The sequence below is a fragment of the Stegastes partitus genome, unplaced genomic scaffold (assembly GCF_000690725.1).
Source record: "Stegastes partitus isolate 25-593 unplaced genomic scaffold, Stegastes_partitus-1.0.2 Scaffold702, whole genome shotgun sequence".
In the NCBI taxonomy this organism is placed as follows: domain Eukaryota; kingdom Metazoa; phylum Chordata; class Actinopteri; family Pomacentridae; genus Stegastes; species Stegastes partitus.
In genome coordinates, this window is record NW_007578433.1 from 145,455 (window position 1) to 170,153 (window position 24,699).

Below are 24,699 nucleotides of genomic sequence, written 5' to 3' on the forward strand. Positions count from 1 at the left end.
AGACAAAACCCAGAGTAATGTTCTGCTATCGCCGAGCAGATCCTGCACGGGTCAGTGTTTTCTCAGAAAGCAAACAGCGGGATTGGTTGAGACCCGAGGATAACAACGATAACACACCTGTGTTTTCCTGCCTCGTTTCACTTCATGACTGCGTGTAACTTACCTTCTCCTGCTGCCGACTTCTCGCTGAGCATCTGAGCCAGCGGCAGCTCTCCGTTGTCTGGAGTCTGAGCCTCTTTGTGAGGTCGCTTCTTCAAGATCTTGCTGAAGAAACCTCCCCTGTAGGGCAGAGACACACAACAAAGTCTTGAATAAAACGTCCCAGATTTGGGCTGTTCATGCTGGAAACGGGGAGGTTTACAGTGTGGACTTTAAAAGCTTATTAAGGTTTCCTTTATGTTTTGTGTTTATGATTTACTGGATTGACAACAAGTAAAACAGGTAAAGATTTTAGCTAAATAAATATGATGACCGTCTTTAAAGACCTCTCATGGTGGAAGTCTGCTTTTCTACCTCGTTAACATGACTACTACTTGTAAGCTAGAAGACACATCGTGAGCATCTACCAGCGACTCAGAAACACAGAAACAGCTTCCAACACATAACAAACCCAAAGAACGACTTCTGTCAGCCGGCAGAGCGGGACTGTCTGCATCACTGATCTTCTTTAGAATCAGGTTCTAATTCAGTCGAACGTGTGGTCGAATTATTCTAATGTTACAGCTCGTCATTGTGTAACGAAGACCAGCCTCACAGAGCACAAATCTAATCAAGTTTGCTAATAGAGCACGCTTAAAAAAAGTCATAAGACATAATGAAAGGCACAAAAAAAGCGCCCCATATTCGAGCTTTAGCCGTTAGCAGCGTCCATCTGATGTGCACAGAAGTCCACGTACAGTAAATTCAACCCCACTCGAGAAGCTGATTAGAGTTTAAATACACAAGGTGAAGAGTTTTTTTTATGAATCTGACTTTATTGTACGACTAAAAAGAAGCCGAGGATGATTCCTTTACTGTGATGTCTTGACGTATATTATTATATTATACAACTGGATGTGTATTTATGCTTCTAAATCTTCTCAGTTACGTCCCTTTCAGACAAACGATTGCGCCACAGTGCTTTCTGCTTCCCCCACATTTAATCGACATGTTTAGTCATGAGGCCAGTGCAGTACTTGTCTGGTGTGGACGGGACGGAGTGGCCCGAGTCTTGGTGACCAGAACCTTCCTGGTGTCTCCTCCTGAAGGAGCTTGACTTCGAGCCGTCACCGTGACTCTCCGACGGGGAAAGTATCTGCAGAACGGAGAGCAAGGAGGTGTTCAAGATAAACCAGGTAAAAAAAAATCACAGCTTTAAAAACATGAAACTCAAAATATTCTATTTAATAAGTGAACTCTGACGGTGGAGGAACATCAGCAGCTCAAAGGACACAAACCGACCTGATCGGAAATCATGTTCAGAATCAGAAATCACTCTTTTTTAAAAATTAAAATAGACCAATGTTTAAATTACCTCTCTGCAAATGGCGCCGGCTCCTTCGGAACCTGGAGACAAACTGTCGACCGAAGAGGTGGCGGTTTCACTCCTGCAGACGGACAGAACAGAGAAACGTGGATGAAATAAAACGTTCAGTATTTTTAAAATATGAATACATGAAATATAACGCAGCTTTTAGCACAGAGAGGTGACGGGGGTATCCTGCACAAACTAGGAAATGCTGTAAATTATTATCATTTATCTTTGATTTATTATTAGATTCAAGATTCACGGCCTTGATTGGACACAAATGCAATTATAAACAATCATATAACGTGTGTGATGTATTTTTGCACCTGTTCCACACTGAAACTATAATAATAATAATAATAATAATAATAATAATAATAATAATAATAAAGAATACAACACACAATAAATATTCTAATATAGATATAAATAGATAGAAATAAGCAAAATAAAAGTGTCAAATACTGCGAAAAATAAAATAATATAAATTTTAAAAAAAAATATATACAAGAAGAAAATTCTTATTAATTTATCTTTTACTATTTGACATTAAAACAACAACAAATAATTTGAACAGGTGAAAAGATGCTAAAATATAGATATTTGTTAAAAAATAAAGTCCTAAAGGATAAAGTCAGAGACGGGGAATTTTTTGTTTGTTTGTTCTAACGTAGCATCATTAAAAATCCCAAATATATGTGCTTTTATTTTGTAGGATAATATTTTTTTAGCTGCTCAAACAGGACAGACTTTTATTTTCAAATAAATACACTGAATTGATGTTACTGGCTTTAATGTATTTGAAGTGAAAGCAAATCCTCAATATTTAATGATTTTTAATGATGAGCGTTATCTTATCTTACTTATACTTTCGCTGACTGACTTATTTTAACCAACAAGATGCAGTTTCCAGCTTTTAGGCACCAAATCTGAACAAACCCACAGAAACAACTTTTAGCTCCTCTACATCAAAACTGAATCATTTTCTGTTTGTCTTTCACTGAACCAAATCAGAGGCTTTTGAATACGTTAAACTGCACTGCAGCTTTCACTTTCCCACTTTTATCTTATTTTATTTCACTTCCTGTTTGCTTCTCCTGTTTTAAAATGTCTTTTTATATCCCTTCATGTTCCTTTTGCAGCTTGTCTTAATGCTATTGATGTTCATGTAAAGAATTGCATTCATATTAAAATGATCTTGCCTCCAGGATCATACTTATTTTTACTGCTATTCTAACAGGCACTGCATAAGTTCTCATGCTGCTGTCATTTCTCCTGAGGAACATCTGACACAAGAGCTTCCTTCCGGGTTCATACGGTTCCATCTTATCTGATAATGTGACGGTATCAGCAGACGTACAGCTGTGGTTTCCTCGTCTTCTCCTCTTTGCTGTGAGATCGAGGAGGACTGGTTCCCTCGGACAGATCCCCGTCGCTCCTCCTCCCCCTCCACTTGTCGGGCTTCTCCTTCATTGCTCCGTGTCTGCGCTGCAGGTTCACGGCTCCGACACCTTCGCCGAGGCCGTTCCTCTCGGGCGCGGCGTCGGCGGGCTGCAGGGACAACGTGGACGGACGGACGGGACCGGCAGAGGGAGCAGAACTTCTCGAGTCCTTCTTCGAGCCCTTGTCTTCCTTCATTTTCCAGTTCACAAACGTGTACGGGTCCAGCTCCTTGCTGTCCGAGCGCTTCGCCTTCTCCAGGTTTTTGCTCTTCGGTGCGGACGTCTGGTCTTTGCTGCCGGCTGAGGAGGAGGTGGTGGAGGAGGCGGCTCGCTCAGTCTCCCTCTGGTTGTGCTCCAGCCCTCTCCGTCTCCTCTGCTCTCTCTTCTCCTGGCTCCTGGACGACCCTCCTCTGGCGACGGCTGAAGGTTGTGCTTTCTTGTGTTCAGCGCTGGAAGTAGTGCCGGCCTGCGTGACCCCATCAGAGGTTGGATCAGGTTTCAAATCTAGTGTTACGCTCTCCATCTCCTCTTTGTCATCCAGCTGGGGTCCAGCCTCAGCCGAGGTACCGTAGTTCTCCTCATCCACCTCTCCGTTCTCCAGCTCTTCGTCGTTGCTCTGATCTTCTGGATGTGAGCTTTTATCCTCCTCCTCTTCGTCCTCCGTCTCCTGGACGGGGAGGTTTTTATCCAGCATCTCCTCTGTGACCAGCTCTATATCTGGATCCTCTCTCGTCTGAGGCTCTCTTGCCAGTCTTTGCTCTTCTTCTTCTTTCTTTTTCTGAGCTTCTTGTGCTTTCCTAGCTGCCTCCTCTTCCTCCGCTCTCCTCCTTGCCTCCTCCTCCGCCTTCCTCCTTGCTTCTTCTTCCATTCTTATTCGCTCTTCCTCCTCTGCTGCTTTTCTCCTTGCCTCCTCTTCTTCCTCTTCCCTCCTCCTCCTCTCCTCCTCTTCTGCCCTCTTTTGAGCTTCTTTTTCTTCCTCTTTCTGGCGTTTCTCCTCACGCATGGACTGACATCTGTAAGGCACAAGACATATTTTAGGTCCAGGAAACTTACACTGGAATATATTTTCATTCACAAAGTCAAACAGTCTTGCTGTTTTTTATACCTTCTGCGTGCTGAGTGTCCTCTGACCAGCGCTTGTATTTTCGTAGCGCCTCGTCTCTGTCGGCGATACTCCAATCGTTGCCAGTGTCCTCTCCAGACAGCCTGGATCAGAGTAGCTGCCCGTCGCTGTTGCTCGTCTTGGCAGTACCTTCGCCACGAACGCTAGGAAACAGTAAATGGAAAATCAGGATTGTTAAAAAGTAGGGCTATCCAGATCTGATCACAGAGATGGTGGTCGAACAAGGCTTCTGCTAACTGATCAGTATCTGCATGAATCTAAACCAAATTCTTTATTTAGGCCTGCTGTCGGACAGGTTTCGTAACGGGAAAGCAAAACTTGTAAGCATTATCAATCCGTAATCAATTAATTGATGACATAAATTGAGACCCATTAGCTTTGGTTGGTGGTCATTAAACGTCACAGAAGTCTTTGTTATGGTGCCCGTTGCTAGCTAAACCCTAACAGTGCTCTCTGTTTGCTAACAGGAGCTGCCCCTAGTCCGAGTTATCACCTCCTCTGGTTGCTATTAAATGTTGAGAGGCTCCACCTGGTGGAACAAGCAGGTACTACAGCTGATCTACAATATATTCTCTGACATGCATGTAGAGAATTAAACACGTAGCATTAAGAAACAGCTTGGATGCGGAAATGCAATTGTTTTCTTAAGGCATTGCAGAGTAAATAAATTGTCAAGAATAAACATTGGATTGAACATTCGTGTATTTGACGTATCGATCTGGACTCGGTTTCAGCAGCTACTAAACATGAAATGACTCAGAACGAATCGGGGGGAAAAGAACATGTGACCAAAGCAGGTTGGTGCTCGTTTACCTGGATCACGATGGCCGCCTGTCGCATGTCTAGAAACTCCTTCCTCTGCAGACGAGCTCTGAACCAGCGCTGAAGGAAGATGATCTTCCGCATGACATCCTTGTGCAGCATGTCCTGCAGCTGCTGCCGCTCCAGCTCCTTCAAGAACACCTGAACACACACAACGTTAAACACAGTGAAGCAGGCTGTCGGTAAGAGGAACTGAAAGCATTAAAAAGCAACGAGAGGACGTTTGCTAGAAGATTACTTGCTGTACCTTAGTTTTGCCGATCTGGTACGTGGTGGGGTCGAGGCCCATCTTCCTGTCGAGCAGCGCTGAGATGTCCTCTTTGGAGGCAGAGGCGTTCTTTGGAAGCAACACTCTGAACTGCTCTATGAATTCCTGTGGAGAACAAGACGAGGAAGGTGATGCAAATATAAAATAAATCAAGTGTTGGTGACGAATCCTGACACCCAGCATTTAACTGAACATATTCTGCATACAGGGATGTCATGCTTATACGTTTTATTACAGCACAGCAGCAATGACAGGTTTGTATTTAGAGATTTTGATGGGTGGATTTCACAAAAAAACGAGTACCTGGAATGTGTATTTGGCTCCGTAGCCCGACCTCCTGATGCGAACGGTTTCCAGCATTCCTGTGTATCGCAGCTGCTGAACCACCAAGGCCTCGTCCAGATTCATCTCCTTCTGCTCGCACGTGGTTGCAGAAGAAGTTTATTTGGTTATACTTGTAAGAGTCACACACCAGGAAGCAACCATCATCACCAGCAAAATGAAAATCGTGCCAACCTGTATCACTGATCAGGGCTCAATGTTCCTACTAATGTCTTTACACTAAATATTTCCTTTTATAAAAGCAGAAAGAAAGCTTCAGCATTTAACTACAAGATGCTAAAGAGCAAAGTCACACCAAAACTCTCACCTTCTCTGCATTGGAGCGGATACAACGAATGAAGAAGGGCTCGGCTCGGTTCAGGGTCTCTAAAAGTTTGGTCAGAGAAGTCTGGAGAGAACAGACACAGAGGTTTGCTGGAGGTTCGAGAGAACGTTAGAGTTTAATGTGAATGCTGCTGCAGCCGACGATACCTGGAACTGGGCGCTGATGCTGGGGGGCTTCTTCTTCTTGTGCAGGTGGAGCAGAGACTTGGTCGTGCGATCGTGCAGCGTCAGGCCCACGATGAACTTTAGAGAACGAGAATCCAGCAAACTCTGCACAGCGACGACAAACTGGATTAATCTAACTATTATCACTTTAATGCAATGACAGCAAACTGGAAAAAAAACACTGAGTTGTTTATGAATTAAGCTGTTTTCTCTTCATCTGCCTCAGAGTTTCTGGCTGTTAATCGGCTTTACCTTGGGGATGGCCTGCCTCTGCTTGGTGCTCTTGTTCTTCCTGTGAAAACGGCAGAAAAAGAGGATTTAGTGCGAGTCGACAGAAGATGGAAACGAGTCGCCGGTGGAGTTTGTGAAGCTGGGTTAGTACGGACGACGTGACTTCTTCATGCGCAGTCAGTCAGTGATGAAATCAAGGCTTGCACCTGGATCGGAAGAACGACGGAGCCGAGGCAAGGCTTGAACGAGTGACGAAGGGGAGGAGGATGATGATGAAGAGGAAGGAGGTGGGAGACTCACCACACAAAGACAGACATGCTCTCTCTTCGTTTCATCACTACACAAAAGACTCTAGATTTATGTCCATGTTCTCTCTGCAGCCATGTGTCGGGCCTGCAGAACCCGCTGTAAATTCTGACATGCTGCAAGGCCGCTGGGACGCATTTCCACAAGATGCTACGACGACAGACCGTCCATGCCGGCAGTCTTCTGTTGATGTTCATGCAGCAGTTAAAGTATTCACGGCACTTCAGCCAAGTCAGTATCTACGAACTAGAGCGAGAAACGCTTCGGCGCTGAGCGTGTTGTGATGTATGTGGACCTTTCGCGGAGCAGATGTGCCACAAAATACGTCTTTTTTTACTGGCTTACTGAGTGACTTTTCAAATTCCTGCTTCCAAAGTGCGTCACGAGGCAGTAAAACACGACAGACAAGTCATAAAATCAGCGGAATTTAAAGGATATAAAAACACAACAGGGTGTATAAAGGCCACACGAAACGTTAAATTCATACTGTGAATATTTTCAGAGGTAAAGGCCCCTGAGGTACATAGAGTGGAGGGAAATTTTAAATTTAAGTTACGCTTTTCAGCATTTCTGAGCTTCATAACTTCATCAGTACAGCAGACAGACACACGAGATTTTCAGGGCTAAAAAAACCATTTCAATTCTGTTAAGAACTGCAACCAAATCAGTTTTACATCCATTCAGGTGTCTAAAGATTAACACCGGCTTTTCTTTTTTTGTTCTACAAACAAATTTGAGTCTGCAGCAGTTTAACGTCTATGACATGGAGTCATAGAAACAATCGCTGGTACCCTGGATGTGTTTCTGTTTTCTGATAATTCACCAGAGGAAACTTTAAAAAGTGCATTCTGGGTAAACTTTCAAGGCTCATGTGTGACGAAAGCTCTCATTTTTACCCACATTTGAAACCAGGATCATCTTCTAGACATGATTCCTTCTGCGCTAAAGTAATTTTCTAACGTAGGTGCAGTTTTTAACAGAGCTCAAATGTGTTTTTCAGCACTGACAAAAAATTAATGCATCCATTTCTTGTACTGGTGAAGTTAAGAGGCTAAAAAATGCTAAAAGAAGTGAATTAAAATTTCACTGCTATGTACTTCAAGGCCTGTAACTAAAAATATTCACAGTATGAAGGTAATGTTTTGCGTAGCTTCATTAAATATACCAAAGTTATTTGGTTGTAAATAAAAACATTTGGCTGATGATTGTGAGGAGGTCAGGTGGGAACGTTTGTCAGATTTGGGGTTGCTCTGTCGTTGGGTTGTGTAACATTGTCAAACTAACATCTTTAGACTGTAAATTAGCAAACAATCATCAGCTGATAATGAAAAAATAAATGTTGAGACCCTGTTTAATATCCTGTATACAGGTAGTTCAATAAAATAGACACTTGGACAGATTTCTGTGGAAAAAGGCTCCTCACGCAAAAAACATCCAAGTAGAAGACGTTCATATTTGCAGTTTCACAGTTTTTGATAGAAGCGTAGCGTTGCAGCAGCTCCGCGAAGCGTGCACATACAGCGTAGTCGCAGCGTAACGTGCGACGACGAAGCAGGAGTGTTTGTTTATTAGAGGGGCGACAGCTGCAACTATCCATGGTTGGTTATATTAATGTGGCTCATGAGCTGAACACGGCCGGGTGCGTTAATCTACAGAAAGCTTCAATGTCAGCGTCTACAGCCTGAGCCGGTTCGACCGGGCAGATCTGCAGACGGGCTGCTGTCCGGTCTGCCTGCAGACTCACTGGAGGACGTGTCGCGGGAAGCGGAGGCGACCCCAGGACTGCAGCAGCTTTCGTGGGTCCTCGCCATCCAGCTGCAAGTTCTTAATGGAGCTGATGATCTCTGCATGCATTTCTCTGATCACACCACAAGCACGCAACCGGCGTGAACAGGGAAGGAGAGGAGGGGGAGCAGGAGGAAAAGAGGGGGAAGGGAAAGAAAACGACAAATAAAGGGAAGGAAAAAAATAATAAAACGTAAAGCAGGGCACCACCGTTAGGACACCTCAGGAGAAAACACACCACCGCGGTTACACAAGACAAAAAAAACACACACTGCAGGATCGCTGGGGGTCTGATATCAAGATAAACTTTCACACTCTGCTCATCTGTGAAGAACAACCCACAAAATATTTTCTCCTGTTGTTCACGGAAACCACAAGACACACTAGACCACCCAACCATGCTGCCATATCCTTTTTTTTTTTTAATAAGAGAAAGAGACAGAGGAGGAGACGCTGGGGCGTGTACAGTACAGTGGGGGTTTGTATTCACACACATATGCTGCCACTGTGGTGGTTAACATGCAGAGCTGAGCTGACGTTCAGGGTGGCTGGCCGACTGCTTCCATGCTGCGGATGTTACTGTGTGACTGGAAGATGTTACTGGTGAGGGTTTCGTATGTGGGTCAGTCTGTGTCAGTTCAGGAAATACGACGCTGCGGTGCCTCGGATTTTGTCCAGTCTTTATAAATGTGTTCGCTGGAGCCCAAAAGTTGAGTTTCATCAAATATTTTGGCTGAATTTCGAGACTTTTATGTTTTCTGAGCTTTGGATTTATGTAATTTCACCCTCAAAAAGGAAAGCCTTACCTAGGAAGCCATTTAAGGGCCTAACAGACAGTAGGTTCTTCAATAAACATGAGATTTATTGGGATTTGTATGCAAAATAAGCTTCATATGTTGTTATGTTTGAATATGAAGACAACGAGGATAAAACTTGTAATTTTCCATATATGAAGACAATAAATGCACCCATACATACACCAATTTCTGTGGTCCTACACATGATTCGCCATTAACATTTTGGCATGTAAAAGCAGCTAAAAAACTCGCCAGATATCAAATTCCAGTAACTTTAGGCCTCAACGTTGGTGCAATGTCAACTAAAGACTAAATGTTTACACCTAAAGGAACTGTCTAGGGCCTCAACACCACCTTCTGCACTTTCTTCCATTTTTAAAAGGCCAGTAATGAAAGATTTAGCTTCTGCAGGAGCCCCTCAATCATTTGATCACCAGCTTCATGCCACAAGCTGTCAGAATGATGCTGAACTCCTGATCCGGATATGCAAACACTTCTTTATTTAAATTGCTATTGGATCCTGAAGAAACGCTCTCTCATCTTGCCTGTACTACTGTGTATGTACAGCAAAATGACAATAAACTTGATTTAATTTGGATCTGCTGGAAACTATTCTGTCTGTGTTTTCACCACATTTCATGGCTGCAGGACTTATGATTCTGGAGATACAATAACCGGCTTCCCTGGTAAGATGTTTTACAAAAAATTCCCAAAAGACTTGAAATTCTGCCAAAATATTTAACAGCTTTGGGCCCAAAACAACAAATAAACAAACTCTGGACAAAATCTGAGACGATGGAACAACGCCGCCGTCTGAAATGACGTGAACTGACCCAAGTCAAGTCCTTGAATCGGGCCTGGTGTTACACTGGACACTGGGTCTGGTGAGGTTAATATGAAGACGTCTCCGTGTCCCAGAGCTAGTCCATGCAGTACTTTTTCATACTTACCACGACCGAGCATGAAAACAGAGGTCAGGCAGGGAAGGAATCAGCACCAACAAATAAGCCACAGTGACTCTAACCTCCGCACCTCACTGTTTGCAGATCAGGAAAGGACTGGATGATTTAATAACGATAAAAATGTGCTGCGAGGTTCAACTCAGCTCTCGGTCTTTAAAAAAAAACAGTCCAGTAATATGAGATCTGAAAACAGGAGGTGGAAGGTTAAGGTTCAGAGGCCCAACAATCCAAAAATATTCCTCACGGTTTGGTTCCATTCTGTGAAATCTCTCTCAGTTGTCTTTGTCTATTTGACCAAGAGTCTCAGTACGAACATGTGTCTGCTTCCAAGGCTTCACAGCTGATGAAAGTAATCCGGGTGGCTAATCAGAGAAGGCCAGCACAAACACTTTCCTGTGCTCTATAGCAAGAATAATAAACGGCAGGAAGCGGAGGGATCACTGCAGCTACAGAAAAAGACGAGGATTACAGTGAGGGAGGAGAGGGAATGTAAGGTAAAGGGCAGCTCTGCTCTACTGCTGCACCGAACTTCATCTAACAGTCAACTCTGATATTTAAAGAAGCTAACGCTAACATTTACTAAGCTAGACTGACATTAGGATGCTAACTTTAACAAATTATCCTACACGCTGATTGAACAATGTTTAGCCACAGACAGCTCAGGTATATGATCCACTCAGCAGCAGGAAAGTCATCCCAGTAAACTCTGAGTCATATAGAATAAGTGAGCGATGGTTGGAGGTCATGAACCACCACAGAAGTCTTTGTCATGGAGCTTGTCACTGGCTAAACCCCCACAATGCACTCTGCTGCTGCTCAGGTTTAGATACTGGGGTTAAGACCCAATAGTGTTATATTGGTGCAGTTTTACCAGCATATTTTACATGCTTAGGATCTAAAACAGAATTTTATCTGACTATAATGCAATGTTGTCAATCGTGGAGATGAACCTAACTGATGCAATGCTGTAGCTAAGATCTTACAGTATCATAAATTAACCTAATTAATATAAATACTCAGGCTGAGACGCTACAACGTTTGTAATTGCGCAGACTAACCTGACAAATTTAAAGTTGAAGTTTTGACTCTACTAAGCATGAAAACCCATAAAATCCACAGATTGACTGGATCCCCTATAAGTGAGCTTTTTGAGTCGGAGACTCCACCTGGTGGCACAACCAGGTACTACAGCTAATGTGCAATACATTTTCTGACATGCATGCTAGCCGCCGTCAGTTAAACTATAAAACTACTATAATCATTACTATTCCTAGATTTAATGATATGAATATAAATGAAGGAAGGTCTCTCAGATCTGCATGAACTCGTCTGTTAGCGGTGAACTGTAGATATTTTTTTAAAAGTAAGCAAAACACATTTTTCTTCCCCATGACTTTTAATGAATTAGTTTGATTTTAATAAGTCTGGTCTAAACTGCCTGTACTTTTATTCTTTTAATTATTACTATTTTTAAATTTGTTGTATATTTGATCTTTTACATGTTTTTATTTAACTCAGTTTTAATTATTCTATAAAATCTGTGTGCACTTTATTCAACTAGATTTTTCTCTGCTGTATTTTGCCTGTACAGCACTTTGCATATCCTCTGTGTACGATAAGGCGCGACACAAATACATTTGCTTGCTTGCTGTATTTATAAATATTTTCTGTTGCAGTTTAACAATGAGAGAAAAGTCAGAAACGGGACCAAACCAGTATCTATCATCCAAAACAACACACACGTCCTTCCTGCCTGGCCTCGTGCCCTCATTCCTTTCTCCTGGCCGCCAAATTCACTTACTTCTTACTCTCATAGCTAGCAAAGATGTCTTCGAAGGCCTCTAGAGGGCGCTCCTCTGAGTGATCAAAGTAGAAATCGAGCATAGAAGCTCGTCTGTGGAGGGGAGAGGAAGAGGAGAGAACCGCAAACACTGGGGTCACCAAGAGGAGGAGGAGAGGACATGGGTGGCTGAGATGAGGTGAAGAGGATTTATCTGACGCCAACCGAGGTGCATTTATCTGTGTTTACGGACTTAAGTTCCAATAGTGACTAAGACGAACCACCTCATCTCATCCAGTACCACAGGACACAAGTAGAGGTCCACAGTTCACAGAGTCAAACATTTACTTGGCCTCCAACAAAGAGCACTTTAAACAGGGACAGAGTCGCTGTGCAGTCTGCGAGGGGAGGCAAAGTGGCAGTTTCACAAAGGGTGAATATTATGTCGATTTTAAATAATCAGTCTGTGTGTTGTGAAAATGAAAAGTAACACAGTTATTAACCGCAAAGTACACAGGATCTGCTGCCACATCCACAGGCACTAAAGCAGACAGATTTCCTCCACAGGAGACGGACCTGATAGTTAGAAAACCAGTTTGAACACAACACAGGCGAGTTTCCCATCAAACCGTGCGCATCACTTACTTGTACATTCTTTCTATGGGGGCATTGGACCGCTTAAGTTCTCCTAAAGGAGTTCTGGAGGCTGGACGGACAACCCCTGAAACAGAAAACAAAAGCACAGTTAATACACGTCTTGAACAGTCATCTTAGGTTGTTGTTTTTCTGGTAGAATAAAGCTCGATCACATCCACATGACTGTCGTAGTTGTAGTTTTGGGTTTTTGTCTTTAACTCATCTAATCTTGTTAATCCACATAAAAAAAAACCTCCTACGTCAGCGGGCTACTTCAGAGGGAACCAAAATAGTCTGGAGGATTGAGAACTGCAGAGAAAATGTCAAAATCTCCTCGAGCCTCGAGTCTGTGGCCTCCTTATTATTCCTATGTGCTGACCTGAAAGGATAATTACAGGGCAGAGACGCTGCGGCGCTCTGAAGCTGCGGTAAGAAGCACAACTGGAGAGAAGACAAAGGCAGCGGTGGAATAATACCGAGCTGCACCGCTGAGTTTATCAATACCAGCTTTACAATTATTCTGACCGATTAACCCTCTGAAACTCAAAACTCACCATCAGCTTCGAAAGGCATATTATCTATTAAGAAAGAAACTGTAAAAACTGAAAAAAACAGTCAGATTGGAACAGTCCTTTAACTTATTATGTTGTACTTTTATTTTTTTCTGGAAAATTCTAAGCTTAAAATCTGGATATTTAATCAAATCGCTTTATTCTGCATGTGCAATTTTTAAAAATGGCAAAAATATAAAGTTTGCAAAAACCAGATTTTGCAAAAAAATAAATAATTCTGCACTCCTTGGTGCAACCAGGAAGCTACGATGGGTTCAGCCATGACCGACAGTCATGTGGGAAAGATTCGGTTGACCTGCAGGCTGTGTTCGCACAGAGCAGGTAGAAGACACAGCTTTGGTAACACCTGTGAGCTCCTGTTTTTCTTTCTTTTTGTGATTTTTTGCAGCATTATAACTACGTCACACTGCACAGAGGACATGCTTTGAGTTCTCTCTGCTTCTATCCATAGTTGTGAGTTTTATATTGCAGTGAAAACTGAGCCCACAGTGAGTAAAAACATGACAGGAACAAAAAAACAAACAGCAACAGAAACGGCTTGGAGTTTAGAAGGTTAAACTAAGATTCTAGCCATGTTTATGCTATTTTTCTAGAGATGCAGAACTAATGCAGTGAAAAATGAGCCGAAAGTGAGTAAAAACATGACAGGAACAAAAAAGAAACAAACAAAACAACAAAAACAAACAATAACAGAAACGACTTGGAGTTCAGAAGGTTAAACTAAGATTCTAGCCATGTTTATGCTGTTTTTCCAGAGGTGCAGAACTTAATTTTGCACTGAGAAATGAGCCCATGGTGACTAAAAATGTGACACAAGCTCAGAAACTGCTTCAGGTTAAGCATCATCCCAACTAAGACTGTGTCACTGAGCCGTCAAAAGGATGCTGAACAAAACATTGAACACACACGATGATGCCAACAGTGCACCTGATTTTTTTGCCGCCCAGGCGCGACCGGCCTCGTTGAACGCAGCGATGCCCCTGATGGTCGCTCGCAGGATTCCCCATCGGAACATGGCCACCGGGTCCATGCCGATGAGCTGCCGGACGTAAGCTCTGTCGCTGCTCCGCAACAGAGCCACGATGTCGGGTCGCATGTGGTCGGTGTTCTTCTCCCGGAAATCCTGTTAAAGAAAAAAATATGTAAAGACTGTTACGCGGGGCACCAGGAACACTCGGGTGTCATTTAATTAAAGATGCTGTTTTCATCTTGTACGTTTTCTCTCTTTCTACCTTGATTTGATATTTGACTCTCCCAGCGAAGTGCTGGATGACGAAGGCGGGCTCCATGACCGGCGTGGGTATAAAGTATTTGTTCCCCTGGTGCTGCTGCTTGAATTTGGCCAATAAAGTCTCATCTGTGGCGTGTGGAAAGCTGGAGGGACAGAGCAAAGACAGGCGGACGAAAATCTGAATACATGAACAGCTTCAACCTGAACAGCATCTGTATCTGCAGCGACGTGAATGAAAGCCAAGCGGCAGTTCCTACTTGCTCTCCTCGTCCAGCAGGTAGAGCAGCCCCGTGGGTTTCTTGCTGATGAGGTGGATGCAGCCCACGTTGTCCGTGTAGTCGATGTTGTGCCAGGTGATTCCCTCGGCTTGGTATTCCTCCTGGATGAGGCAGGAAACAGCATGTTGGTGAAGCAGCTCTCAACTATTTAGCCAGTTAGAACCAACAAAGTCCTGACAGGCGAGCCTCACTACGATCTTGGTAACAGCTGTTTAGTGTCTTTAAGACGAAGCCCCGTTTTCTAAATGAATGTGAGGAGCTGTAACTTCAATTTTATTTGGTCACACATGTATACAATCACCAGCCAAATGTCATTAAAAAACACGTACAAGCTTGGTGATTTCACCCCAAAGTTAGGTTTTAAAAAGAGGTTTTCTCCACCAGTTACACGGTTATTACACTTGTGCACAGCTTCATGCCACCATGTTTGCATTAATACAACCTGCTGTTGTAAAGCAGGCGACTGGCTTCTTGGTTGGAGGGGCGTGTTTTACACAAACCTTTGGCGTTACAGAATTCCGATTTTTATTCAGGATTATTAAAGTCTCTCCCTTATAACAGAACCAGAAACTCAAAAAGAAGCAACAGTGTTTGACTAAATGACAAAAGCTTTGATTTGTGTTCCTACTGTCCCCAAAAACTGTTGAGATAAGATAAACTTTTAATGCCCTTCCACCGGGCATGACACTCCTGTTTCAACTGTTTTTACTGTTCTTTTCATGATTTTATTAGAATTTTATTGCATCTTGCATTTCAGATGTTTTTAATCGTTTTGTATTTTGTGTTCAGCACTTTGTTGTTCGACTTTTGCTGCGTCAAAGTGCTTTATAAATAAAGTTGAGTTAAACTAACGTAACTTCCCCCCTTTTGAGATTAGAGGGCTGCACCGCTGAGATCAACGAATTAGCAGGTATGTCGAGCTGAAAATCAGACTTTGGCTCATTTTTAACCCGATACATCGCCATGGTAACTGATGCTGCACAGCTAACCTGCTCTGGAGGAGGTTCTGCTCAAGAGTTTGGGATTTAAACCGGCTGCAGGAAGCGGATTCTCAGCGGAGGATTTATCTGCAAACTTGTTAAGCTGTATGTTAGCAATCCCAAAAAACAAAGCCGCGTAGTTACAGTAGTGAATGCATGCGTCGCGTTGCCATGGGAACCTTCACGTAGTCGGATGGTGATGCAGAAGACGCATAAATGTTCTTTAATGTTGTTTTACTGCAGCTAATAGAACACAAACTATAAAACTGACCAGTCTGTTGGTATTTATGACAGAGAATATTCAATCAGTAGCATTAATTTCACTTTGATTTGGTGAAAAACTAAAATGATTTCCACGTATCCTTCATCGTGCGACATATGAAGTGACCTAAATGCACTTAATGAGTGTTTAAATGACTGAAGTCTAAAGCTCAGAAGTGCAGCTGTCATGGTAGAAATAAACTAAGAGAGTCACTGAGCTGAAATGTAATATAATAACTGTCAACCTGCCACACTGTACACCTTCCAGGAAACACTTGGATGAGTCATCACTCGAGCGCTCGTTATTACAGACGCAGAGAAGAGAATCCGAACAATGCAGCTGGCGGCGCATCAGTCAGTCCGACGCGCTGACAGATTTCAGAGAAAGCCAAGCGAGCCGCTCTCACCTGCTCCAGGTTGAAGATGTGGTGGTTGAAGTAATACTGCAGCTGCTCGTTTGCATAGTTGATACAGAACTGCTCGAAGCTGTTGGTCTCGAAGTCCTCGAAGCCAAAGATGTCCAGGACACCGATGGACAAACACTGGAAGACGGGGAACATGTAAAGCTGAATTATAAACATCAAAGTGAAGTTCGTCCACTTGCATCAGGACTTTTTTTTACAGCTTTTCAGGTATTCTGCGAGTGTTTACCGGGACAGACTCCTCCATGTCTTTCTTGTTGAGCAGCGCGTGATTGATGCGCAGGACGATCCAGTCGAACAAGGCGCTGTACAGAGATTTGGCCATGGAGTCTCTGGCTGTGATGGCCTGTTGGGACAAACGGAGGGGATACAGACTGTAAATTTATCCAATGTAGCAGCAGCAGGTTTGTTATCAGTAAAGAAGAGGAAACAGAAAGACATACAGAAGTTTGATAGCGTTAGATCATCATCATGTTTTGTGCAGCGACTATTTCAATTCGGTGTCATCTCAGACAGCAGTGTTTGGTTGCTTTAGTCCAGCAGTGACCTCCTGTTTCACTTGTCTTGTTGTTACAGCGCTTGTCGTTTCAATAAATATTGTGACGTGTGTGAAATTATCATCAGTTTCTCTGTTCAGCTTGTAACTTTGCACATATAAAGACAATATATAGACTCTGACACACACCAGTTTTTGTGCTGCTACCAATGAGTCCACATCACTATTTTTTTAAAAAGGGCTAAAATAAAACTGGAACCTTGTCCTGCCACACATCAAATTTTACCGATGATCGAGGCCTCAAAAGTTGGATGCAATGTCGACCAAAGACTGTATTTTTAGTAGGAAATGTGGATCTATAGGGGCTACAACAGGACGCTCATTTGAAGATTTTGCACTTTTTTTTTTCATTTTCAAACGCCAGTAATTAAAAATTTGCTCTCTGCCGGAGCCATTTCATCATTTGGATCTTCTGGAAACTATTCTGTCTGTGTCCTCACCAAATGTCACAGCTGTGGGAGTTAAACTTCTGGAGATACTAAACCCTTCAAATGGCTTTCTGACTGAAGCGTTTTTCTTGTTTGTGTTTTTTGAGAGTGAAGATATGAATGAAAACATATAAAAACTCAAAATTCTGCCAATATTATTTTACAGAACTTAGTTTTTGGTCCCAGTTAACAAATACGTGAACAAAATCTGAGATGTGCAGCAACTTATGTCCTGACTTTTGTCTGAATTGACACGAACTGATGCATGAATTTAACATGTGTGAAAGACAAATGACGTGTTTTAGGCACCACTTGCTTTTGGCGTATTTTGGACTGCACGCAGACATCCACAGAGGAGTCCCTGCAGACCCTCATGAACTTGTGTGGATGAAGAGATTTACATCAACTTTGCAGATGCAGAAAGCACCAACTAGAGATGTTTACCTCGGAGTGGCTGTAGGGGAGGATCAGCTTGTCGTTGACCGTCACCGTTTTCCTCTTCGTCAGCGCCTCGACCAGCAGCTCCTCCTTCACCTGAGACGAACACTCTCGGGTTAACGTCACACACGAGCAGACGGACGAATCACAAACACGGGGAGACACACGCACTAGTTACCTTCAGCAGGTCAGAGAGCGTGGCCAGGACTTCCGGCGGTCCCACATCCAGGCCCTCGTCTCGGCCCGTCGACTTTCTCCTGTAGGTCACGTTGCCGAGATACAAGATGGCAGAGAGCACGGAAAAGATTCTGCAAGACAGTTATGAAAAAATAAGCTGAAAGCAACCGGAACAATAGTCAGTCATATGACACATGCGGGAACTATGCTGCTCCTCAGTCTGAGTATCTGTTTATAGAGGCTTTGTATCGGGCCGGCGCTGCACGCTGGATCTAATAAACTGCCAGATTAGCTCATTAGATGCAGATATTATTGTGCCCTGAAAAGCGTCTTTGTTGTCATTTGTGTTTTTCTTGTGCCGTGACTCAATGCTCGGACCAAAATAACTCGTGTCTCCATAACTTAAAGGATGAAAGGCTCTGTCTTATGTTACATACAGAACATGTTCACTGGTTCACTTACTGCTTCTTGGTGGCGGAAAGGAAGCCAACCATCTCCATCGCCTGCTGCAGCCTTTCGAAATCATGACGCAAGTCTTCCTCGTCTTCTATCTTAAAATTTTGCTGCGAGGACGGAGAGGCGGTTAGCAGAAGCGGATAAAAAATGAGAAAATGAAACCGCGAAACAGGTGAAGAAAGGGCACGAATGAAAGGGAGAGCGTAGAAAGAAGAGAAGAGAGAGAACAAAAACGGCTTCATTAACATGCAGTTCACACGTGTGCAGTAAGCTGGGAGTGTATACTGCAGCTTATTCAGGAACTTGGCAGCCTGCGTGAACACCAGATCGACTCTGGAGTGAACTACAGTGTTATCTATAAGGTCAAATCACAGGCAACAACACATTAATTCATTAACACAACTGGGAAGGTATTCAGTGGGTTTTTTTCATCAAACAGATACGACTTCCTGGTTAGTCCATGAAAAATCCAATCAGTGCCTCCCACACAAAAACCCAGAATCAGCTGAGTTTCTTGGTACAATAATTTTAGAAAATATAATAAATCCATGAAAAATCTGAATGTTTTTAGAGCTACTGACCCCAAAAGTATGTGCTTTATAGAACTGTTTGTACAAATGACGTTTATTCTGCAGCATTCAGAGCTTGTTTGTGATTCTCCTCTGACAGTGTTCAGTTCTGGTTCTGTCAGTTTGTTCTGTTTGCGTCCTCAGACTGGGAACAGCAGTGATGATGTGTAATCTTGGTGTCCAACACTTGTCTGTTCTATGAGGCAGGACGATCATGGTGCGAAAATTCTCGTGATTTTAATTCTTCAAGTAAACAGAATGTCAGGTTTTAAATTTTGTGAGCATCAAAAAAATATATATTAGAAAGGAATCGTGTCTAGAAGATGATCCTGGTGTCAAACGTAGGTAAAAATGAGATCTTTTGTTTGTCTAGAACTAGTTCTGATCAACCAGCATCACACATGAGTCTTGAAAGTTTACCCAGAATGCATTTTTTTTAAAGTTTTCACTGGCGAATTATGAGAAAACAGAAACACATAAAGGGTACCGATGATTGTTTCTACGACTCTTGCTGTTCAAACTATGATACATCCCATAATACTGATGCTCAAAGTTGGTTAAACATGAAATGGAGCTGAACAAAAATGAGATTTTGACACCTGGAGAGGATGTAAAATTGATTTGGTTGCAGTTTTCAACAGAGCTTAAATGTGTTTTTAGTTTATCTGCAGCACTGATGAACTTATGAGGCTCAAAAATGCCAGAAGATGAATTAAAAACCTACATTTCAGCCCATCTCTATGTGCTTGAAAGGCCAGTAACTCTGAAAATATTCATAGTATGAAAGTGAAATTTTGCATGGCTTCATTAAATATAATAAAGTTATTGTACGTAAAGAATCAGCTGATTATGAGGAGGTCAGTTGTTTCAGATTTGTTTGATTTAATAAGGGCTGACTCTGCTGGATATGAGGGGCAGTGGAGCAGATCTGTACCTGCTTGAGGTAGAAGTATTCTTCAGGCGGCAGCAACTTAAACTCCTTCCTTTCTTCCTCCGACGCGCCCAGCAGCAGGTAGTAAAACACGTGGTAGTTCCTGCAAAACACAACACGTACTTCACTCATGTTGACCTCAACGCTGCGTTTTTACTGCAAGAAAGTTTAATTTGCACTAATTAAAACCACGGTCACGAGCAAACACTCGAGTGAATTAATGAATTCTTATTGGCATCATTCGCTTGTTTGTTTCATTACTTGGCAGCGGGTATAAGCTTCGTGTTTATGAGCGCACACGGGGGCAGTTGTGGCGATAAAAACCAGGAGTCAACACATTATAAAAAGCTAATAGAAAGAAGACAGCGTCTGGAGCTGAGTGATGCTGGTATCAGTTTTCCACTCGTGCTATCAGTGGGCAGGTAGATAGGCGGCAGGGCTTTTGTCGTAAAAGCGCATGGGAGTTATGAGTTTCCACACTTATCGCTGAGAAACAACAGCATCATGCAGGAGACTCACTCCCCGACCAGACAGACGAGATGTACTGTCAACAGCAGCGGCAGCCTCGGTGATTAACAGGCTGCCAGTAGGCGGACGCTATGGAGACAAACTTGTTAGTGGAAGGTGAGTTGATTTTCCAAAACGGGCTGGGAAAATCTAAACAGGAAACTGAGTAATGCTCCTCCCACGCAGAGCGGCTGCAGCCTCCAGTTTAAAGGTATTACCTGTGTGGAACGCGTGGAGTCAAAGGCGGTTAAGGTGTTGCTGCTTCTGCACTCAAGACGGAAACTGTTTTCAGTGTGGGGTTTACTGACTGCTGTTATTGAGGTTTAAAGTGGGGGTGATTCTGTCACTTGACTCATCCATTACTAGTGTAACCATTTTTAGAAACTGCTGCTTCATCAGTGACAGCATTCTGTTGTTCTTTTCTGTTAACGCTCCTCACAGTTTCACTCATTTTACGCCACCACAATGAAAGTAACGATCACGCGAGATTGAACAGCCCACCGACGATGCACGAAACATAACAATGCCCCGATAAATAAACTAGCAGCAGCTCATCAAACTGATTCTGGAGGCTTGTTTAAAACTGGCCTCAGGCAGAAGTCAGAACACAATTGTCCCCACCAGCTAATCACCTTTCATATATTATATATTATCTTACATGGAAGGACTTTTTGTATTTAGTATATTTATTGTTTGTTTGTGGTTGTTGTTTATTTTGTGTGTGTTCCTGCCCACATCAGATATAAATTAGCTGCTAGCTAACTCTTACTGTTTATTGTGTGCCGTCCCTGCAAAAACAAATGGACACATGGACGTTTTAAAAAATGAATAAATAGTTTGTTTATAAGTCCTCTAATCACTGAAAATTCTGTCCACGTGTAAAGATAATCTAACTGCTACTTATGCCGACCAACTTGAGGGAGAATGCGATGCAACTAATGATTTACTGATGACTCTGTTAGATCCTGACCCGTCTCCACGTCAGAGATCATTATTTATTACACGTAGTTAATGAAGCTACAGCTATTGTGTGTAAATGTGTGAAAATATGAGAAACTCATGTGGATCCTGCTGCTGTCTGGTGTTGCAGGTGTTTAATAAACTCAGGGGAAAAAACTCCTACAAACAGCAACAAACTGAGCTTCAGCTCCTCTTTACGTCTAGCGGAAAACAAACCCTGGAGTAATTCATTCTTAATTATAAGAATCAGAATGAATAATATAAGCTACTGCAGCTCTCTTTTATATGAATCCGGCTGCTGTTTAATGCTATTGTGTTAAATAAACTCAGAGGGAAAACTCCTACAAGCAGCTGGAAACAACAAACTAAACTTTAGATCCTCTTTGTTGCTGTAAAGTTTAATTTTAATGGACAATTCAGTGGAAAATGTCCCCGACTCAAAGTGCCGCTGCTTGAGTGTGCCTTTCCATTTATATGAATGGGTGCAGTTACTACGTCCACGGTTTTACAGACCAGAAGCCGACAGATTAACGTAAAGCAGTGCAGGTCTAAACGATTATTATGTAATACGCGGCAGATGACGTCACGGCGGAGGGTTCGGTCACTCCCTTTTACACGCCGTGTTTCTCGATTACCAAATATTTGTTTTCATATTAGTCACACAAGCAGCGACAGAGTCTCGTCGGAAGTGAGCGTCGCTGTGAGTAACGCCGGGTTGCATGACGCTACGAAAGACTGGCGTCGTCTTCAGGAGTGACAAAGAGATGACTTTCTCTCTGTAGCAACGAGAACAACAGACGGCGTTTAACGTGAAAGTAGCGCAAAGACGACCCGGTTGTTGTGCAAACGTTGGTTTGATTATGATCTAATCCGGCTTCATTCAGAGTGTTGTCATGAATTCAGCGGGTAAAAGTTCACTTTGGATATCGTGAAAACAATATATATTAAGGTTCTCACTGCCCTATAAATAAGCATGTAGGTGGTTCACAGGTCAACCTGCTGAGCCTGAGGGGTGTACATGTTATCATTAGTAATCTCTGGAGTCATCTGTAAAGAGGCTAGAGGCTTGGAAACAGAACCTAGAAGAAGACATCATACAATAATAGACTGCACTCAAAGCTTTTCCTACTGGCCACATACCCAACTAAATTAAACTTTAGAAGGAGACAACAAATCTTTCTAGATATAAGCTCGCTACTGGCTGAAAAAGTCATAACTCTGTCGTGGAAAAAGGCTTCCAGGCCAAGTGTAAGGAGACGGATTTAGAGTCATCCACGACTTTGCCATGAGGAGAACATACACATGCCATAAAGGGAAAACGATCACTCTTCTAAAACATCTGGGGCTCCTTCATGGCTTATCTAAAGAGGATAGACTTGGCAGAACCAGTGGAAGCATCAGGGGGAAACATGAGTGGCCGTCGACTGATACGTCTCATTGTACTGTATTTATTTATTATGTCTTCCTCGTTTTATTTTTTATTATGTTATTGGGTCATTCCACCTCAATTCACCACCAAACGCCATCTTTAATTTGAATAAAAGAGGTGAGTATTGGTTGAGTTGTGTAAAAGCTGGGATGATAGGTGGAAACATTAGTTTTTGAGTTAAAAATCGTTGGAAATCATTTTTGCGCTGTTTTCTCAATGTTTAAAGTGCCATAAATTAAGAAATAGTGTAGCTAGAGTCCTGAAATTTTGAAGGCCCGTTGAAATGCACATGTGGTCTCCAATGCAAAAAAAAGCTTTTCCACCAACCATAAAATCTGTATTTTTCACCCTAAGATGCTGGCTATGTTTCACGTGATTGGCACCAATAAGACCTCTAAAAAAGGTAGAGCATGATGGCAATCAGACACATACTTTATGAGAAAATATTACTTTTTTTTGTACTTATAGCCAATATTTGAACAAGCAGGTATGATGGTGAAACAAATCCAAAAGCGTTTACAAAATATTTTCATGGTTTTCCAACTCATAGTATTCCAAATACTTTTATGAAAAGTGGTACAATAAACAATCAGGAGCATACGTCAGACATATGCACATTTTTACTTAAAAAAAAAAAAATTGATTATAACCTAGTTAGGAGTCCGTCACATGGAAATATTGTGGTGTGAAGGTTGCAATAATACATAATGTTAAACTTAATAACATACGTGTGTACAGAAAAACCTCTGACAAATATGAGATGGTCCGGCATGAACTTTTTTTTTCCGCCCAAATTTGGTGAACTGAGGTGGCATGACCATATTTTATTTTTATCTGACAGCTGAACTTCATATCCGAACCATCAGAGGCTCCAGTGTTTATACAGAAGGCCCCCCGTGGGTCAGCGGGGGTGAGGGGTCGAGACCTCCTCCGCCCCTCCTCACCTCTCGTTCTTCTCTCTGGAGACCAGTCGAGACTTCTCCAGGAGGTACTTCTCCACCACGGCCCTGAAAAGACAGAGACGATCACGGTGAGGAGGAGGAGGAGGAGGAGAGGTGGGGTGAGCAAAGAAACAGGAAAAACAATGAGGATGAATCACTTGACTCTAAAGGTCAGTCGGCTCAGTGTGCGAGTGTGTTTTCAGGTCATATGTGAAAGTGGGCTGGTGGTAAAGGAGGAGGGGAGGAGGAGGAGCGCGAGGGGAAGTGAGGACAGATGGTTGGAACAATCAAAGAGTCAACAAAGCGTCCAGATACGGTCGGATGTACATCACACACATAGCAGCGTGCAGCTACCGAAGGCACCTCTGGAATTCATTATTTTATTGTGTAGGAGACGCAGGAGGCTGGAAGGCTGCTGCTGCTGCTGCTGCTGCTGCAGGGGATTCTGGAAAAACAGTAGAGGTACGCTTTCCACTGCAGCCGTGCGATATGCAGTTTTAAAAGCGGTGGCATTTACCCGCTACGTCTGGGCCAAGGCCATAAAGTTGTCTAAATCAGATTTTATAAGTCAGACTTGTTTTTTCTATAGCCAAGCAAAAACAACACTGACGCCAGTCCTCATGACACGCTAAGAATAGAGCGGCGCTGTGAGAAACCCAGTGGTGTCCATCTGCTGAAAGTGCAGCCTCAACCAAGACAGATTAACGACGGAGTTCATACATCTATTGTTCAGATCTGCTCGTTTACACTAGACAGCCACAACATTAAAACCACTCATAGGCGCAGTGATAATGTCGATTATCTGATTGTCTGATTACTGCGGCACCTGCTGGTGGGCGGAATACATCAGGCAGCAAGTGAACAGTCACTTCTTGAAGATGATGGATCTGGGAGAATCTGCCATGGACCACATGGTGATGTTTAGGTCAGAACATCTCCAGAACAGCCGGTCTTGCAGGGTGTTTTTAGCATACAGTGGTTAGAGCCTACAAAAAGTGGTCCACCAGTTAACTGGACATTGGGTCTCATGGATGCATGTAGGGAGTGAAAGCTGTTGTCTGATCCCACAGAGG

General features: G+C 42.9%; 1 protein-coding gene across 5 annotated transcripts in view; it reads right to left on the bottom strand.

The window, feature by feature from the left end:
• The window catches only part of myo9b (myosin IXB), a 92,418-nt gene that overhangs the window by 10,789 nt on the left and 56,930 nt on the right, over positions 1-24,699 (bottom strand). For all 5 annotated transcript variants that reach the window (XM_008290893.1, XM_008290894.1, XM_008290896.1 and 2 more), the window contains exons 6-29: positions 23,630-23,692; positions 19,793-19,892; positions 18,296-18,396; positions 17,835-17,964; positions 17,663-17,752; positions 16,464-16,580; positions 16,220-16,354; positions 14,551-14,672; positions 14,295-14,436; positions 13,990-14,185; positions 12,500-12,575; positions 11,876-11,968; positions 8,275-8,388; positions 6,246-6,285; positions 5,976-6,098; positions 5,812-5,892; positions 5,466-5,576; positions 5,142-5,267; positions 4,886-5,035; positions 4,055-4,215; positions 2,868-3,962; positions 1,514-1,586; positions 1,176-1,294; positions 164-279 (exon numbers count right to left, since the gene is read on the bottom strand). In XM_008290893.1, the coding sequence (XP_008289115.1) occupies positions 164-279; positions 1,176-1,294; positions 1,514-1,586; positions 2,868-3,962; positions 4,055-4,215; positions 4,886-5,035; positions 5,142-5,267; positions 5,466-5,576; positions 5,812-5,892; positions 5,976-6,098; positions 6,246-6,285; positions 8,275-8,388; positions 11,876-11,968; positions 12,500-12,575; positions 13,990-14,185; positions 14,295-14,436; positions 14,551-14,672; positions 16,220-16,354; positions 16,464-16,580; positions 17,663-17,752; positions 17,835-17,964; positions 18,296-18,396; positions 19,793-19,892; positions 23,630-23,692 (3,674 nt within the window). The remainder of the gene's footprint in view (positions 1-163; positions 280-1,175; positions 1,295-1,513; positions 1,587-2,867; positions 3,963-4,054; positions 4,216-4,885; positions 5,036-5,141; positions 5,268-5,465; positions 5,577-5,811; positions 5,893-5,975; positions 6,099-6,245; positions 6,286-8,274; positions 8,389-11,875; positions 11,969-12,499; positions 12,576-13,989; positions 14,186-14,294; positions 14,437-14,550; positions 14,673-16,219; positions 16,355-16,463; positions 16,581-17,662; positions 17,753-17,834; positions 17,965-18,295; positions 18,397-19,792; positions 19,893-23,629; positions 23,693-24,699) is intronic.